Source organism: Ranitomeya imitator, chromosome 3 (genome assembly GCF_032444005.1).
Source record: "Ranitomeya imitator isolate aRanImi1 chromosome 3, aRanImi1.pri, whole genome shotgun sequence".
Classification (NCBI taxonomy): Eukaryota; Metazoa; Chordata; class Amphibia; order Anura; family Dendrobatidae; genus Ranitomeya; species Ranitomeya imitator.
Genome location: NC_091284.1, coordinates 369,156,163 through 369,176,384, shown reverse-complemented (window position 1 = coordinate 369,176,384; position 20,222 = coordinate 369,156,163). Strand labels below are relative to the sequence as shown.

General features: G+C 41.0%; 1 protein-coding gene across 4 annotated transcripts in view; it reads left to right on the top strand.

Annotated features, from left to right (window-relative positions):
- Window positions 1-20,222, top strand: part of LOC138669974 (uncharacterized) — a 233,337-nt gene that overhangs the window by 303 nt on the left and 212,812 nt on the right. The window contains exons 1-3 of one of the 4 annotated variants that reach the window (XM_069756894.1): window positions 9,314-9,509; window positions 9,672-9,793; window positions 19,962-20,018. In XM_069756894.1, the coding sequence (XP_069612995.1) occupies window positions 9,503-9,509; window positions 9,672-9,793; window positions 19,962-20,018 (186 nt within the window). In that variant the 5' untranslated portion in view covers window positions 9,314-9,502. Of the gene's footprint in view, window positions 1-9,313; window positions 9,510-9,671; window positions 9,794-19,961; window positions 20,019-20,222 lie in introns of those variants that run through there. The other 3 variants (XM_069756896.1, XM_069756897.1, XM_069756898.1) reach the window with 3 other exon arrangements.

Genomic DNA, 20,222 nt, shown 5'->3' with positions numbered 1-20,222 from the left:
TCTGCCGGCAAAATTACTGTAATTTCACCAAATCTTACTGTGTAAATATGCATGCGGAATCCACACTGACATTGACATGCAGTGTAGATTTTAAATCTGCAGTTTGTCACTTTACGTAGGCAATTTTTACTGCAATGTCTCTTCACACAGTTAATCTGCAACAAATCTGCATGCAACCGGATTTTGTTCGTCTTTTGCTAATTTTTGTTGACATACACCTATTGTAAAGTTAGCAATGCTAGATAATGATAAGGCTTTTTTTGTTTTTTGTCTGTTTCTTGTAAAGCTTGAAAATGTATTTAACCCTCCGTCAGGAACAATGCCTTCACTAACGAGATCAGGTACATTGCGCCTGTCAGGTGCAGGCTGGAAAAATGCCTGTAATATCTAATTTTCTCAAATTCAGCACTCTAAGGGTATGTGTCCACGTTCAGGATTGCATCAGGATTTGGTCAGGATTTTTCATCAGTATTTGTAAGCCAAAACCAGGAGTGGGTGATAAATGCAAAAGTGGAGCATATGTTTATATTAGGCCATGTTCACACAGTGCGTTTTTTACCGCGGAAACGCAGCGGTTTTGCCGCTGCGGTTCCGCGGCTGTTTTCCATGCAGGGTACAGTACACTGTACCCTATGGAAAACAGGACCCACTGTGCACATGGTCCTGAATTGAAAAAAAAAACCGCACTGATTAGCTGCGGTAGAAAAGAAGTACCATGTCACTTCTTTTTGTAAAACAGCAGCGGTTCTGCACCCATAGACCTCCATTGTGAGGTGAAAGCCGCAGTAAAACCCGCAGATGAAAAAAATATCTGCGGGTTTTACTGTGGTTTGTGGTGCAGAACCGCTGCAGTGTGGCTGCCCCCCCGTGCCCCAATCCCACCCCCCCATGCTCCGATGCCACCCCCCGTGCTCCGACGCCCCCCCCATGCCCCCATCTCCCCCCATCTCCCCCCCTTATACTTACCCGGTCCCGTTGTCCATCCGGCCGTCTTCTCCCTGGGCGCCGCCATCTTGCAAAATGGCGGGCGCATGCGCAGTGCGCCCGCCGAATCTGCCGGCCGGCAGATTCGTTACAAAGTGCATTTTGATCACTGAGATATAACCTATCTCAGTGATCAAAATAAAAAAAATAGTAAATGACCCCCCCCCTTTGTCACCCCCATAGGTAGGGACAATAAAAAAATAAAGAATTTTTTTTTTTTTTCACTAAGGTTAGAATAGGATTAGGGGTAGGGTTAGGGTTAGGGGTAGGGTTAGGGTATTTTCAGCCATTTTAACCCTAAAAAAATTCCTAGAAAACACACAGACTCTGGCTAGAAAACTGCATCAAAAAACGCATCAAAAAACGCATCAAAAAAGGACCAAAAAAGGACCAAAAAAAGGACCTGCGTTTCCTGCCAAGAGCTGCAGTTTTTTAAAAAACAGTCCTGAAAAAAAAAGGATGGAAATCAGGAACGTGTGAACATACCCTTATACTTTTCCTCTAATTGTTCCACTCCTGGTTTTGGCTTACAAATACTGATGAAAAATCCTGACCAAATCCTGATGCAATCCTGAACGTGGACACATACCCTTAAAGTGATCAGTGACCTTCATAGGGATGTCATAAAAGAGAGTACACATCATCAGGTGCAAAACAACCCATTTACATACCATAAAAGTAATAACTCTAAATGTACACACATTTCACAATTCCCGCCAAACAGCCCCCAGTTTTTATTTTAATTTTAATCCCGTATTTGATGGAATTGATGGAATGTATTGTCGAAATGCACATCTGCCACGAAAACCATTGAGCATTTTGTCAGTAGTGACGTTCTCCCCAGGGCAATAGCTTTTCTTACAGTTTTCAACAAATTTTTGGAATGAATCACGAATCGGAGCAAGCCGGTCACATATTTTACTTTGGGTTTGGGAAGTTCTGTCGTCAAACCGAAGGCAACAAATTAGAATCTTGAATCTTTTTGAACACATAACAAGGCCAAATTTTTCTGTTCCATCACAATCTATACCTCAAAGTTCCTCCAAACTTTGCAGGAGCTTATAGGGCAAATCACCAAAGTATAACATTCCAAAAAAGCCATCAGTTCTATATCATCTGTGGGCTTGATGATTCTGTTGCAGATGAACTTGTTCTTTATAATGTCTATATATTGATTTGTGTATGTGACAGTAGAGTCCAGAAAGACATCTGTGAATGAACTATTCCAGCATTCAGCTGCAGTTTTAGCATTACTTGCTGTTCCTTTAACTGCAGGAAGGTGAGTGAGAATGTTTTGTGGGTCCCTACGTTTAGTTTGCATGGGTGACTAATTGCTCCATTTGTGTATCTCTTCCCATATAATACGTTTCTATGTCTTCTTCATCCTCATCACTCTCACCTTCTTGCTCGGCTTCAGAATCAATTTCACATACTTCCACCTCATCATGAGAATCAATCTCACTTTCTTCTCCCAAATCCTCATGCAGTGTGGGGTCTGCATCATCATCATCTAACAGCATCTTCACTTAATCGACATGATGGGGCTTTGACAAATCCTACATTTTCCTCTCCATTTCAGCAGCTAATCAGAAGCAAGAGAGAGAATATGTGTTAGGGAACAATGTGCCTGAGAAGCACACTTTCATTTGTACGAAAGCCTTACTTATTTCTATGAAGTATCCACAAACTTTGCACTATCGATTCATAAAACAAGCTAAACTAACAATTGTGATGACTAAAAACATAAAATACCACCAACCTTATATAATGGGAAGTATTCGGGAACAATGTATCTGAGAAGCCAGCGAAGTTATATCTGTTCTCCTGAGTCTCTGCAGTACAACTGTGATATCAGGTTTCACAAAGCATCAATAGTCAGGAAGGTATTCTGGGGTGGGGGATTTCCTGACAATCTGGTGAGTACGGAGATATGAAGATAAAAGAGCTGCACCTGTCAGATCAGTTGTTCCTGATGGAGGGTTAAACTTAAATTCTGTACAATGAAGAATTGGTGGAATGTAGATGTGAGCAAAAGGCTTTTCAGGACCGTGGTCCTATGTATTCTGTGGCAGTTGGGCTAGGGTCGTGCGGACTTCCTTGGCTTGCTCGCGCTCGATTGCAGACATCATCTTGAGATTAGTAGGCACAAAGTATGCTTTGGCATTGCATGAGGCTTAGTGACTAGGAATGACTCTAAAAGCTCACATCGTACAAATTAGATGTGTCCATACGGCTCAATTAGTTAGATGGAGGCTAAAAAGTGTCCTATTAGACTTCTTCTGGCCAGTACGTATAGAGTATGTTAGCCTACAATAAAAAAAAAAAAAAAAAAAGGAATAGCATAGTAAACTATGCTATTCCTTCTCACGAAATCCAGGACAAGCTGCATACCTTGGGGCATATGGATTTAACACATGGTGCCTATGGGTGACATGATGTTATATTAAAACTGTTAAAAAAATATGCCATGAGCTTTTTATGACTTATATTAAACCCTGCTATTCTCCTGGTTACCACTATACACTTGTTATCTTCCAGTCATTTTTGACCGGACCTAATAAAGTCTTGATTTTTAGCTAATTTAAGTGTTTTAATTGAATAATTTTTGCAGTATTACAGTGGGGCAAAAAAGTATTTAGTCAGTCAGCAATAGTGCAAGTTCCACCACTTAAAAAGATGAGAGGCGTCTGTAATTTACATCATAGGTAGACCTCAACTATGGGAGACAAACTGAGGAAAAAAAATCCAGAAAATCACATTGTCTGTTTTTTTAACATTTTATTTGCATATTATGGTGGAAAATAAGTATTTGGTCAGAAACAAAATTTCATCTCAATACTTTGTAATATATCATTTGCTGGCAATGACAGAGGTCAAACGTTTTCTGTAAGTCTTCACAAGGTTGCCACACACTGTTGTTGGTATGTTGGCCCATTCCTCCATGCAGATCTCCTATAGAGCAGTGATGTTTTTGGCTTTTCGCTTGGCAACACGGACTTTCAACTCCCTCCAAAGGTTTTCTATAGGGTTGAGATCTGGAGACTGGCTAGGCCACTCCAGGACCTTGAAATGCTTCTTACGAAGCCACTCCTTCGTTGCCCTGGCGGTGTGCTTTGGATCATTGTCATGTTGAAAGACCCATCCACGTTTCATCTTCAATGCCCTTGCTGATGGAAGGAGGCTTGCACTCAAAATCTCACAATACATGGCCCCATTCATTCTTTCATGTACCCGGATCAGTCTACCTGGCCCCTTTGCAGAGAAACAGCCCCAAAGCATGATGTTTCCACCACCATGCTTTACAGTAGGTATGGTGTTTGATGGATGCAACTCAGTATTCTTTTTCCTCCAAACACGACAAGTTGTGTTTCTACCAAACAGTTCCAGTTTGGTTTCATCAGACCATAGGACATTCTCCCAAAACTCCTCTGGATCATCCAAATGCTCTCTAGCAAACTTCATACGGGCCCGGACATGTACTGGCTTAAGCAGTGGGACACGTCTGGCACTGCAGGATCTGAGTCCATGGTGGTGTAGTGTGTTACTTATGGTAGGCCTTGTTATATTGGTCCCAGCTCTCTGCAGTTCATTCACTAGGTCCCCCCGCATGGTTCTGGGATTTTTGCTCACCGTTCTTGTGATCATTCTGACCCCACGGGGTGGGATTTTGCGTGGAGCCCCAGATCGAGGGAGATTATCAGTGGTCTTGTATGTCTTCCATTTTCTAATTATTGCTCCCACTGTTGATTTCTTCACTCCAAGCTGGTTGGCTATTGCAGATTCAGTCTTCCCAGCTTGGTGCAGGGCTACAATTTTGTTTCTGGTGTCCTTTGACAGCTCTTTGGTCTTCACCATAGTGGAGTTTGGAGTCAGACTGTTTGAGGGTGTGCACAGGTGTCTTTTTATACTGATAACAAGTTTAAACAGGTGCCATTACTACAGGTAATGAGTGGAGGAAAGAGGAGACTCTTAAAGAAGAAGTTACAGGTCTGTGAGAGCCAGAAATCTTGATTGTTTGTTTCTGACCAAATACTTATTTTCCACCATAATATGCAAAAAAAATGTTAAAAAAACAGACAATGTGATTTTCTGGATTTTTTTTTCTCAGTTTGTCTCCCATAGTTGAGGTCTACCTATGATGTAAATTACAGACGCCTCCCATCTTTTTAAGTGGTGGAACTTGCACTATTGCTGACTGACTAAATACTTTTTTGCCCCACTGTATATTGTATGTGAACCTGGTTGTTTATAAACAAATGAAAAATGGAAAGAAAAACTTACTTTTTATTTTTTTTTGTGTCAAAACATTTAACATGGCTTTATTGGAATATTTATGCATATTGCATATTTGCACATGCAAAAATAATTATTCATCCAACTGTAAACTATAACTAATAACAATAAACTAAATGTAGTTATATTATTTTCCAACAAAAAAAAAACAAAACAAAAAAAATTAACAGTTCAGTTTTTTTTTTATGTAAAATGATAAATAAGTGACACGGTGCAAAATTTACTGTTTGCAATTGTCACAGGTATAATTGACATGTCTTTTGCATAAATATTTTTCACATCTGTAATATATCACATTTGATTTGTGATTGCTTGATGTTGGACAGAAGTCCGTTTTAGGCTGGTTGCATTGCTGGTGGCGTCCGTGGGTGTTGTAGCAGTGCTGGTGTAAGCTGTTGGTTCACTTTCTTTATCTTGCTGTTGGATCCTGTGGACAATGGCTGCCGCTCCATCAGCTCTGGGTGTTACCTTTCGTTCTTCAATATATGGGCTAACCAGTGATTTTCCCAACTCCTCTATAAAAAGTCTTCTCTTATATAATTTATTTTTGTTCCAATTTGGGTCTATTTCCTTCCATAACACGAATGCATTGTATGCTGACACATCAAGCATATTGTAACAAATCACCATTGGCCACCGATTTGTTTTGCGCTTACAGGTGTAGGTGCCTATCAGTTGATCTATAGTATCAACAGCCCCTTTTGTATGATTATATTCTAAAATGATGTCCGGTTTTCTGTCATCTCTATTACTGATTTCACTAAAATGATGCATTGTGCTCATCAGAATTACCTGCTTGTGTTTCTTTGGGACGTAAGAAACTACTGTGGTATCCTTAGTAAAATAAAACAGAACTATAAATGTTTCTCTTACTGAGAATACCTTGCGGCAGATCTGGCTTATTTTTCTAATAGTACCCAACATGGTCATTTTTCTTTTCATCAACATCTGCCCTAATTGATATGATGTAAAAAAAATTGTCGCATGTGACATTTTGTCCTTTAAGTCCCTGGGTCAAACTGAATTGAACTATTTTACAGGAACAGCAGGGTAAAAATATTTGGCACATAACTATACTGGAAGGTAATCCATCAGCAGTATTGTAATGAGAAAATGTATGTATGTGTAAATCTGCATGGACCAAAAGGACCTAAATAAATTGATAAATAGTAGTAGATGTAATATATAGCCCAAAATGAGATTATAGCTCCTTTATTTTACTCATAAAATGGCTGGAGATCACTATAAAAGGCTATCGGTCATTTCTGACCGAAGAATACAAGTGTATAAAAAATTGTGGAGCAAACAGTAAACATAAAAAAATATATATAACAATACGCATAGTAAGAACCCCTCAAATGAGGATAAGTCAATCAACCACAAGTTTCAGAACCGCATCTTGAATATTTAAAAAAATATTAAAGTTCAAAATCGGTCGTTTTTGACTGAAGACAACAGCAGGGTTTTTAAACAGATGACACTATGGACTATTTAACAGATGCATAACAATGGAAGCTAATGCCCATAGGCTATCATAATATTTAATAGCTATATTATGAAAAGAATAATATCTTTCCATTAAAAGAATGTCAATACATTCTAATGGTGATGGATTCCAAATTTTGAAGTATCATTTACAGCAGGGGGACGGACCTTTTTTCTACAAAGTACCATTTGGATATTTAGCATCTCAGTTGCGGGCCATTCAAAATTATCAACTTAAAAATTAACTTTCTATATTTGGTCAAATCTTTCCCTCAATGTGATGACTGGAATCGATTCCTTTTGGTGAAGTATGTGATGTCTGCATATTTCAATACATGTCTCCTCAAAATGAGAAATTGATCACTACTCATATAACGTTTATGGAACTGAACAGTGGGAGGACTGCTGTATACATCACAAAAGATACACCGAGAATCTGTTGTATACATATCACATAGGAAGCACTGACACTCCGTTGTACACATATCACATAGGATTCACTGAGACTACTTTATGTATATCATATAGGAAACCATGAGACTCTGCTGTATATATCACATTTTTTCATTTCAGGATATGCCAGGCGCTTTAGTGCTGGCTGGTAAAATTGAGGTTGCCTGTCTTTGTGGAGTGCACATGCATAGTGCTGGCCAACACGCCTGATCTAATAGTATAGACGTGACCAATAGACTGTGAGTGACTGGTTGTTTCATCAGTATTTTGCACCTGATCTGTCTCTGCCTTTATCATTGAGGCCTACTGCATCCTGCAGTATATTAGTATTATGACCTAATGTTGGTAAATTCAGCTACTTTGTACGATTTTTTTTTTATATCCATAGGAAACACGGAGGCTGTTGTATATACACATCTCATAGGATACACTGAGGCTGTAGTATATACACATCACATAGGGTACACTGAGTCTGTGCTTTATATATTACATAAGATACCCTAAGACTGCTGTAAAGAAGTTGCATAGGATACAGTAAGACTGCTGTATTTATATTACACAGGAGACACTGAGGCTGTTGAATATACATCACATGGGCTTCACTGAGACTGCTGTATATATATCACATGGGATACACACTCGGATACACAGAGACTACTGTATATACGTCATACTGAAGCTCTTGTATACATCGAAGAGGAGAAGCTATGACTGCTGTATTCATGACATAAGCAGGAATGGGACAGAAAAGCAGAGGATGCTAGCTTCACCCACAATGAATATCCTGACACTGGTACAGACTTAAAGGGAACCTGTCACCCATTTTTTGGCTTATAAACCCTGACCATCACCTTTAGGATCATAAAAATGGGTCTGATGGGTGTCTCTACATTGTGATCAACGCCGCCCCGGTCCCTTCAAACGCCATCTATTATCAGTGCATGTAAGTGGATGATGTCTCCCCACCATCCACATATTGCCTGAAGTCTCACATGTTAACAGTGGCATCAGCGACTGTTCAGAAGGGCGCAGTGAGGCACGTCTGCCCAGCTCTCCGATTACACGGCGCAGGCGCGAGACTTTGGGCACTTCATGGATGACTGAGAAACATCATCTACTTACATTCACATATAAATGGCAGAATAACGGGGCTTGCAGCCGAGCATTGTGGCCCGTCGGGAGTATGCCCGGAGGTCAGACGTTCCCCACCCCTGTTTTAAAGACTCCATTTAACATGCACTGTACAAGGCGCTTTTCCCAGCATATACATTAAGTGGGAGAAAAAGCACAATGTGAATATAACCTTAGTAAATTTAATTAATCTAGACCCATAAAGAATTGAATAATCTCGATATAATGGTAGGGAATCTAGATTGTGAGGTTTAATGGCGACAATGCCAGTAATGTCTGTAAAGTGCTGTGGAATTAATGGCACTATATAAGGGAGTAAAATAAATAAAATGGTAGGCAGCTAATGCTAAGTTTTGAGAAGTTTCAATCAGTGTAGATATAAAATCCCCACTCCAAATAAAACCATTGGTGAATAATTTCAATAAGACTAAAAGTTCACACTGGGCATTTTTGCTGCATTTCTTTTCTGCAGCAAAATCTGAGTGCTTGGCAGGAAAGAAGCTGCTGCAAAAATGCAGGTTTTGGTCCATTTTTTAATGCGCTTTTTTAACATTCAAGTCAATGGATGAAAAACAATGAAAAAACTCTGATAAAAGGAACATGCTGTATGTCTAAAAAACATGCAAAGCACAAAATAGTGATCGCAAAAAAACTATACATGTGTATGAGATTTCTGAAATCTCATAGGCTTTGCTGGTACTGTAAAAAACAGCTGAAAATTAGCATTAAAAATACGCAACAAAAACACCTAATGTGATCTTAGCATAAGAGGTTTGCCTACTACTTCTGGGTCAGGAAAACCTGACTGTCCACAATGCTTTCTCAGTAACCAAGCACTGTGTATACATGCTCCCTCTTCTGGCTTGATACAGGGCCAGCAGCTTGTAATAAGACCTTCATGTTAGATAAATATTCAGATTCTGATCTGCCATGTTTTGGTAAGCCTGTAATACACACGCACCTGCTCGGAGTTTCAGCAAAAGACTTAAGCTTTAACACGATGCCTCCCACTGCCTCTTTAAGCAGCTTACATAAAAGACTCCTTGAGAAACCCATTTCCTCATAATTAAAAGATTTGCTTGTAGCTGCTCCTGAAGTATCTGGTGTTCATGGAAAAAGTGGGAACAACAGGAGTGAGGAAAGATCTGGGAAAACAATGCAAGGTGTGTATTGTGTACATGCGAGCAGTGGGTGATACATGTTGTGTGTTAAGGTGGAAATGATCAGTGTATAGAAAGCATAGACGCACCATAACCTGTGCTGCCTTGTTCGCTATTGTCACCCCTATAGACAACTCCTGCTTTGTTCTTTTTTCCCCTTTATAGGACTCAGATCGCTGAGTGATGCTTCCATAGACGTCACACCTTTAAAGATGGACATTATTCACCTCTTATTTTGGCTAAAGAAGATATTCTGCAGTATCCTCAGCCTCTGTAGAATGGCATGGGTAATTTTTATTGTTACGTTTTACTGAAATGTACTATAAAAAGCATAGTATGATAGTAAAAACTACTACCTGATGTAAGACAACAGGGGCTACAGTTAATTACAGTGCATTGAAGGGGTATTTATACCCCGTGAACTTGACCAAAATTTTGCACATTGCAACCACAAACTGAAATGCATTTTATTGGGATTTTATATGTTAGACTAGCACTAAGTAACAAGTATTTGTGAAGTGTAAAGGAAATGATACATTGTTTTCTAAATATTTTAACCCCTTAAGCCCCGAGGGTGGTTTGCACGTTAATGACCGGGCCAATTTTTACAATTCTGACCACTGTCCCTTTATGAGGTTATAACTCTGGAACGCTTCAACGGATCTTGGCGATTCTGACATTGTTTTCTCGTGACATATTGTACTTCATTTTAGTAGTAACATTTATTCGATATAACTTGCGTTTATTTGTGAAAAAAACGGAAATTTGGCGAAAATTTTGAAAATTTCACAATTTTCCAACTTTAAATTTTTATGCCCTTAAATCACAGAGATATGTCACGCAAAATACTTAATAAGTAACATTTCCCACATGTCTCCTTTACATCAGCACAATTTTGGAACCAAAATTTTTTTTTGTTAGGGAGTTATAAGGGTTCAAAGTTGACCAGCAATTTCTCATTTTTACAACACCATTTTTTTTTAGGGACCACATCTCATTTGATGTCATTTTGAGGGGTCTATATGATAGAAAATACCCAAGTGTGACACCATTCTAAAAACTGCACCCCTCAAGGTGCTCAAAACCACATTCAAGAAGTTTATTAACCCTTCAGGGGTTTCACAGGAATTTTTGGAATGTTTAAATAAAAATGAATATTTAACTTTTTTTCACACAAAATTTATTTCAGCTCCAATTTGTTTTATTTTACCAAGGGTAACAGGATAAAATGGATGCCAAACATTGTTGTACAATCTGTACTGAGTACGCTGATACCCCATATGTGGGGTTAAACCACTGTTTGGGCGCATGGCAGAGCTCGGAAGGGAAGGAGCGCCATTTGACTTTTAAATGCAAAATTGACAGGAATTGAGATGGGACACCATGTTGCGTTTGGAGAGCCACTGATGTGCCTAAACATTGAAACCCCCCACAAGTGACACCATTTTGGAAAGTAGACACCCTAAGGAACTTATCTAGATGTGTGGTGACCACTTTGACCCACCAATTGCTTCACAGAAGTTTATAATGCAGAGCCGTAAAAATAAAAAATCATATTTTTTCACAAAAATGATCTTTTCGCCCCCAATTTTTTATTTTCCCAAGAGTAAGAGAAGAAATTGAACCTCAAAAATTGTTGGCCAATTTGTCCTGAGTACGCTGATACCCCGTATATGGGTGTAAACCATTGTTTGGGCGTATGGCAGAGCTCGGAAGGGAAGGAGCGCCATTTTACTTTTCAATGCAAAATTGACTGGAATTGAGATGGGATGCCATGTTGCGTTTGGAGAGCCCCTGATGTGCCTAAACATTGAAATCCCCACAAGTGACACCATTTTGGAAAGTAGACCCCTTAAGGAACTTATCTAGAGGTGTGGTGAGCACTTTGACCCAACAAGTGCTTCACAGAAGTTTATAATGCAGAGCCGTAAAAATAAAAAATCATATTTTTTCACAAAAATAATCTTTTCGCCACCAATTTTTTATTTTCCCAAGGGTAAGAGAAGAAATTAGACCACAAAAGTTGTTGTGCAATTTGTCCTGAGTGCGACGATACCCCATATGTGGGGGTAAACCACTGTTTGGGCGCATGGCAGAGCTCGGAAGGAAAGGAGCGCCATTTGACTTTTCAATGCAAAATTGACTGGAATTGAGATGGGACGCCATGTTGCGTTTGGAGAGCCCCTGATGTGCCTAAACATTGGAACCCCTCACAAGTGACACCATTTTGAAAAGTAGACCCCTTAAGGAACTTATCTAGATGTGTGGTGAGCACTTTGACCCAACAAGTGCTTCACAGAAGTTTATAATGCAGAGCCGTAAAAATAAAAAATCTTATTTTTTCACAAAAATGATCTTTTCGCCCCCAATTTTTTATTTTCCCAAGGGTAAGAGAAGAAATTAGACCACAAAAGTTGTTGTGCAATTTGTCCTGAGTGCGACGATACCCCATATGTGGGGGTAAACCACTTTTTGGGTGCATAGCAGAGCTCGGAAGGGAAGGAGCGCCATTTGACTTTTCAATGCAAAATTGACTGGAATTAAGATGGGACGCCATGTTGGTTTGGAGAGCCCCTGATGTGCCTAAACATTAAAAACCCCCACAAGTGACACCATTTTGGAAACTAGACCCTCTAAGGAACTTATCTAGATGTGTTTTGAGAGCTTTGAACCCCCAAGTGTTTCACTACAGTTTATAACGCAGAGCCGTTAAAATAAATTTATTTTTTTTTCGCAAAAATTTTTTAGCCCCCAGTTTTGTATTTTCACAAGGGTAACATAATAAATTGGACCCCAAAAGTTGTTGTCCAATTTGTCCTGAGTACGCTGATACCCCATATGTGGGGGGGAACCACTGTTTGGGCGCATGGCAGAGCTCGGAAGGGAAGGAGCGCCATTTGGAATGCAGACTTAGATGGATTGGTCTGCAGGAGTCACGTTGCATTTGCAGAGCCCCTGATGTACCCAAACAGTACAAACCCCCCACAAGTGACCCCATATTAGAAACTAGACCTCCCATGGAACTTATCTAGATGTGTTGTGAGAACTTTGAACCCCTAAGTGTTTCACTACAGTTTATAACGCAGACCCGTGAAAATAAAAATTCTTTTTTTTTTCACAAAAATGATTTTTTAGCCCCCAGCTTTGTATTTTTACAAGGGTAACAGAATAAATTGGACCCCAAAAGTTGTTGTTCAATTTGTCCTGAGTACGCTGATACCCCATATGTGGGGGGGAACCACTGTTTGGGCTCATGGCAGAGCTCGGAAGGGAAGGAGCGCCATTTGGAATGCAGACTTAGATGGATTGGTCTGCAGGCGTCACGTTGCATTTGCAGAGCCCCTGATGTACCCAAATAGTAGAAACCACCCACAAGTGACCCCATATTGGAAACTAGACCTCCCATGGAACTTATCTAGATGTGTTGTGAAAACTTTGAACCCCCAAGTGTTTCACTACAGTTTACAACGCAGAGCCGTGAAAATAAAAATCCTTTTTTTTCCCACAAAAATGATTTTTAGCCCCCCAAATTTTTATTTTCCCAAGGATAACAAGAGAACTTGGACCCAAAAAGTTGTTGTCCAATTTGTCTCGAGTACGCTGATACCCCATATGTTGGGGTAAACCCCTGTTTGGGCGCACGGGAGAGCTCGGAAGTGAAGGAGCACTGTTTTACTTTTTCAACGCAGAATTGGCTGGAATTGAGATCGGACGCCATGTCGCGTTTGGAGAGCCCCTGATGTGCCGAAACAGTGGAAACCCCCCAATTATAACTGAAACCCTAATCCAAACACACCCCTAACCCTAATCCCAACTGTAACCCTAACCACACACCTAACCCTGACACACCCCTAATTCTAATCCCAACCCTAATCCCAACCGTAAATGTAATCCAAACCCTAACCCTAGCCCCAACCCTAGCCCTAACCCTAACCCTAACCGGAAAATGGAAATAAATACATTTTTTTTAATTTTATTATTTTTCCCTAAGGCTAGGTTCACATTGCGTTAGGGAAATCCGTTTAGCACTAGCGGATTGCGCTAACACAATGTCTTTTTAGGTGTCGTGTTTAGTGGTCGCGTTAACGTCCCCGCTCTGGAAGATCGGGGATCGGACCTCGGGCGCGCCGCGGACGCTGCAAGCAGCGTCTGAGGCGCGCCACAAAAGAATGGCACCTTGCTAGCGCGAGCCGAAAATGGCACGCTCTAGCGATGCGCTACACCTGAAAATCACATTGCTGTCAATGGTTGTGCTAACGGACCCGTTGCACGGCGTTAATTGTGACATTTTCGCCGTGCAACGCTGTCCGTTAGCGTTAACCCATTAACGCAATGTGAACCTAGCCTAACTAAGGGGGTGATGAAGGGGGGTTTGATTTACTTTTATAGCGAGTTTTTTAGCGGATTTTTATGATTGGCAGCCGTCACACACTAAAAGACGCTTTTTATAGCAAAAAAGTTTTTGCGTCTCCACATTTTGAGACCTATAATTTTTCCATATTTTGGTCCACAGAGTCATGTGAGGTCTTGTTTTTTGCGGGACGAGTTGACGTTTTTATCGGTTACATTTTCGGACACGTGACAGTTTTTGATCGCTTTTTATTCCGATTTTTTTGTGAGGCAGAATGACCAAAAACCAGCTATTCATGAATTTCTTTTGGGGGAGGCGTTTATACCGTTCCGCGTTTGGTAAAATTGATGAAGCAGTTTTATTCTTCGGGTCAGTACGATTACAGCGACACCTCATTTATATCATTTTTTTTATGTTTTGGCGCTTTTATACGATAAAAGCTATTTTATAGAAAAAATAATTATTTTGGCATCGCTTTATTCAGAGGACTATAACTTTTTTATTTTTTTGGTTATGATGCTATATGGCGGCTCGTTTTTTGCGGGACAAGATGACGTTTTCAGAGGTAACATGGTTATTTATATCCGTCTTTTTGATCGCGTGTTATTCCACTCTTTGTTCAGCGTTATGATAATAAAGCGTTGTTTTTTTGGCTCGTTTTTTTTTTTTTTTTCTTACGGTGTTCACTGAAGGGGTTAACTAGTGGGCCAGTTTTATAGGTCGGGTCGTTACGGACGCGGCGATACTAAATATGTGTACTTTTATTGTTTTTTTGTTTTTTTTTTATGTAAAGAAATGTATTTATGGGAATAATATTTTTTTTTTCTGCTTTATTTAGGAATTTTTTTTTTATTTTTTTTTTTACAAGTGTGGAAATTTTTTTTTTTACTTTTTCACTTTGTCCCAGGGGGGGACATCACAGATCACCGATCTGACAGTGTGCACAGCACTCTGTTAGATCGGTGATCTTACATACAGCCGGGCAGGATTAGAGCTGCAGCTGCAGCCTGATCCTGACCCGGAAGTGCTCCCTGCAGGACCCGGATGCAGCCCGGCGGCCATTTTGGATCCGGGGACTGCAGGGAGAAGACGCTCGGTACACGGTGAGCACATCACCGTGTACCGATCGTCTCAGGGAAGCCCGCAGGGAGCCCCCTCCCTGCACGATGCTTCCCTGCACCGCCGGCACACCGCGATCATCTTTGATCGCGGTGTGCCGGGGGTTAATGTGCCGGGAGCGGTCCGTGACCGCTCCTGGCACATAGTGCCGGATGTCAGCTGCGATAGGCAGCTGACACCCGGCCGCGATCGGCCGCGCTCCCCCCGTGAGCGCGGCCGATCGCATATGACGTACTATCCCGTCCATGGGAATTAAGTCCCAGGTCACCTGGACGGGATAGTACGTCATATGGGATTAAGGGGTTAAATATATAAATCTGAAAATTGTGATTTGCATTTGTATTCAGCCCTACTGAGTCAATTCTTTGAAGGACCACCTTTCGCTTCAATTACAAGTCTTTTGCCGTATGTCTCTATCTTCTTTGAACATCTAGCGGCTGAAATGTTTGCCTATTTTTCTTTGTAAACTAGCTCTATCTCAGTTAGAATGGATAGAGAAATAGCAATTTTCAAATTTGCTACAGATTCTCAATAAGATTTAGGTCTGGACTGTGACTGAGCCATTCAAACCCAAGAATATGCTTTGAAAACCGTTCCATTGTGGTTCTGGCAGTTTGTTTAGGGTCGTTTCAGTGCTAGAAGGTGAACCTATGCCCCAGTCTTAAGTTTTTGCAGTCTCTATCAGGTTTGCCTCCATGCTTGGGATCTCAGTTTAGGTGTACGGCAGTGTCTTGGTAGGTTTGCAGTTGTGCCATACTTTTTCCATTTTTGAATGAAGGATTGAACACCTCTGTGAGATGTTCAGAGCTTGGGTTATTTTTTTTTCTAATTTTCTAATCTAGCCCTGCTTTAGTCTTCTCCAACACTTTATCCGTGACATGTCTGGTGTGTTCCTTGGTTTTCATGGTGCCGTTTGATTCCTAATATTCTCAAACAAACCTCTGAGGCCTTCACAGAACAGCTGTAGTTATACAGAGAATAAATTACACACAGGTGGACTCAATTTACTAGTTATGTCATTTCTGGGGGCAATTGGTCCCTCAGGATCTTATTTAGGGGTATTGAGCTACAGGAGGCAGAATACAAATGCCTGTCCTAATTTTCAGATTTATATTTTTCAAATGTTTAGAAAGCATGCATCATTTCCTTTACACTTCACAAATACTTGCTACTTTGTGTTGGTATAGCACATAAAATCCAAATTAAGCTTGTGGGTGTTACGTGAAAAAAAGTGGAAAAGTTCACGGGTTATGAAAATGTTTTCAAGGCACTGTATTTAAATGAAATATCTCATTTAACATGTCATTTAATTTTAGTTTAATCAGTTACATGTAATTCTGTAGAAAAGAAGAGCTTGTTATTTATTTAATGTTCCTTACTGTATTGCCTATATATGGAAAGTAGGGCAGGTAATGTCAGACCAATTTATACACTCGTGTGCACAAGCCCCAAGGCTGGGTTCAGATGTCTATTGTAAAAATCAGGCTTATTGCAATTGTTCATATAAATGTCTCCATTGCTAAGGATGCTTTCACACTGCGTTCAGGCACTTATTCAGTGGCTCCATTTGGGCTTGCATCCAAACCCCCCTGTAAAACGTGATTCGGGAGTATGCACTGGCAGGGTGTCATGTCGGACGCTGTTCACACTAGGGCGTCCGACAGACAGCGGTAATTCCACATTTGTCCACTATACGCTCAGTGGCGCCGGCTAGATTTTATCCAGGTTATCCAGGGTTAATCTGGCAGATAATCTGGTTGGAGGCTGGGTCACTCCCGTGGCCTTTAAATAGACATTCAACTAGGAGTTGAAGTATCGTATCTGGTGGTGTATTATCCTTTGTCATATTTCTCCTTATATTTGTGTTTATTTTTGCCCTGTGCACATTATAGTGTTTTCCTGTGTGTCTGCGGCGTGGTGCGTTTTTAGTTTTCTCTGTCTGTACTTTCTGTGTAGGTTGGTGTGTGGTCTTATCACTGGGTGGCGGGTGGAGGTTTCAGCATAGGGCTGAAACAGGAGTCAGGGTCAGGCCTGGCGGCCCAGACAAGCACACCATCAGTGTAAATTCTGGGAGAAGGACAGACAGGGTTTTCCCTAGTCTGAGGGATATCACAGGGGCCCGGGTAATCAGCTTTAGTCTACCCAATACCCCCGTGACACAGGGCCATAGAGTATAATGATGCCGGCAGAGCAAACATGCTCCCTGACATGCATCATGTTCGGGCGTGTACACCTACTGGAGGCGGATACTCTGAAGTATTAGACTACATCTGAGTGTCTGCCTCCAGTAGGTGTGCATGCCCGAAAATGATTCATTATATTCAATGGCCCCGTCAGCCCAGATGTCCAAATCCCATTTTGCAGGGGGTTCAGACGTAACCATCAAACGGATGCCAGAACGCAGAGTGAAAGCACCTTAATTAATTCTGTACTAAAATGTGAATTTTTGATGGTCTGCGTGGAAAATTATACTTGTACACTTGCATACATGGAGAGCACACTGGCTACAAATAAGTTTGTCTCAACTAGTTTGTTTCAAAATATTTAGACTTTCAGTACCTTGACCCGATTCAAAGTTTCCTGTGATCAAACTCCTCCATCTTCATCTTCCTAGCTAGCCAATCAGGAAATGTCCACTAGCTTGTCCATCCTTCCTACCATTGCAAACAATTGTGGACTTTATCAGTCCCCGTATGGCAGTTTTATAGCATAAAAAAAGTTGAAAATTGTACACCTTTTATAACTTTTATATCAGCCTTACCATTTCAGCCAAAGATGTGCCAAATTTAATAAGAGACATACAATTCTTAAAGGGAATCTGTCAGCAGGTCTTTGCTATGCAATCTGAAGACAGCAGTAGATGAAACACAAATTTTGAGCATGTGTTATTTATTAGGCTGGGTGTGGTTGTTTACTTGCAATCACCAGGACATTATTACTGCCAGGACTGATGCTCATGTGAGCACTGGTTTGACCACACCCCCTCCTGTGATAAGCAGCTTGCTGTCAATATACAGTGTACACACACAGCTGTGGTGTAGGTGGATTAAGCTTTCTGAGCTGTGCTACATGCTACATCTAAAAACTCTGATTGGGTCACAAATGCTGCACCCAGTAAACTAAGTGATACATTGTTGGATTCAGGGTCTCTTTTTCTACATTATTCTGTTCTCAGATGAGGTAGGAAAAACCTGGTGACAGATCCCATCTAATACATTTGGTGCATATTAATTTAATGGATTTTTGGCTCAAGAAAAGTGTATAAAAATCCATGGTAAATTCCTCCTTAAATGTCAGTATTACATTTGATGGGTACATTATAAATGGTTTCTTATGTCCCTTAATGGGGCTTTTATCTATTTTTTGGTGTACTTTTCAATAAAAAGCGCTTTTGCAAAAAAAAAAAAAATTTACATCACGAATAAAGCATAATGAACGCTGGTAAAATGAAACCCAAACAAACAAACCACCAACATTGCTACAGCTTCTTTTGCCCAAACACACTCCTCTCAGAACATAACTGATACAGATTTTTTTGTAGTGTGAAATCTTCAGTAGCTAATTCTGTACCAAGCATCAGATTTCACTGCTTGTCAAATATGCGACGGAGTTCAAATTTTCACCAAGGTTTCATAGATGTCACCCACAATGTTGTTACAGTAATATGCATCGGATTTTCAGTCCATAGCCTGCTGTGTACTTGACTCTTTTGAACTGGCCCTAAGTGGTTAAGGTAAATGGAATGCCTGCCAGGGCCGTGGGGTACTCGGTACCAGGTCCGCTACTTAAAGGGATGTGTCACGGCGGCGGCAACCTGGTCCATGGCCCTGGGCACCCATGTTAAAGGTACAGTCTTAAAAGGGGTTAGTTGAAAAATAAAAGTTTGTGATGCCACCTGTGGTATTCGGTCAGGGGTGACCGACTCTGCTTAAAGGGGTCCACTGGGGTGATGTTATGGCAGCAGGAATGCTGTGACTTCCCACAGGTGAAGCCGGGTCCTCAGGGCTCCCGTTGAAATAGATGAAAATGGAAATAGGTGGTGTAGTAAGAAACGGAGTCTCTTTATATCTTTACTTGGTTCAAGGCAGCCACAGTTCAGGGTATCAGATCACGGATGCTGGTGTGGTCCGGCCGGCTTGTAAATGAATTGGAAATCCCTCTAACCAGGTAGGGTTGGAAGCCTTCCTTCTAGCGCTGTGATGTTGCAGTTCCTTGCTGCCTTAGACCTCACACAAGGTCCTCACATTTTCTCTCTGTCCCCTTTGTTGGTAGGACACCACCCATACGACAGGTAACTCAAGCCTTTTTACAGGATCTCTATCATGACCTGGGCTCTATCTGCTACTGTGTCCTCGGGTGTTAATGGTGGACAGGTAACTTGCAATCAGCTGTCCGCTGGTTTCTGCTGTGATAAAGTGCTGCACAACCCCGGTCTTCCGGCTACCGGTATCTGTGCTCAGCGTGGAGGAAACCCATTTGCAGCTTCTCGCTCCAGCTCTTCACTCTCCTGCGCACCACTTCCCCAATCAGTCACTTTACAGACTGCTCTGCTTTCTCTTTCCTTCCCAGGAGCCGCAAAATCACTCGTCTCCATGGCCCCAGCTTTCCTTCCTCTCTCTTTGCTCTCCTCTCACCAACTGTCTAACTCCAACTGCCTAGCAACTGACTCCTTCTCCGACCAGAGCTAGCAGCTCCCCTGAAGTCAGGTGTAGAGCTCCCTCTTCTGACCTGGAGTCAGAAGTGTTGCATGTGCTGAATACCTGTCAAAGGGATCCTTCCTCGCTTCCAAGTGTGACATCACTCTCCCCATGAGGAAAGCAATGCCACAGCAACAACCGGTTACCTGGGGCGTTATATCCACATTTCAGATTATTTTTACTAAGGTAGTACTGCTCCATGATAGAAATTATAATAATAATAATAATTGATAACTTACTAGTTTTCTATTTCCCACCTGTGCTCTTTTTCTTCTATTTTCTTCCTAGAATCCATTCTTTTGGTACAAATTCACTTGGCGTTTATTTCTGCTTCTTTCTGAAGAGGTAACATCATGCATGTTTCTGTCCTTTTTGTGTTCTCCTTCCATTCCTCTCTACTTCTGTAGTTCATATCTGAAACGGCAGTCCACAGCAAAGGTAGACCTATACATCTATATTTAAAGGCAATCTGTCACCCTAAAATTGGCCTATAAACTTAAGGTACTGTCACACATAACGATATCGTTAACGATATCGTTGCTTTTTGTG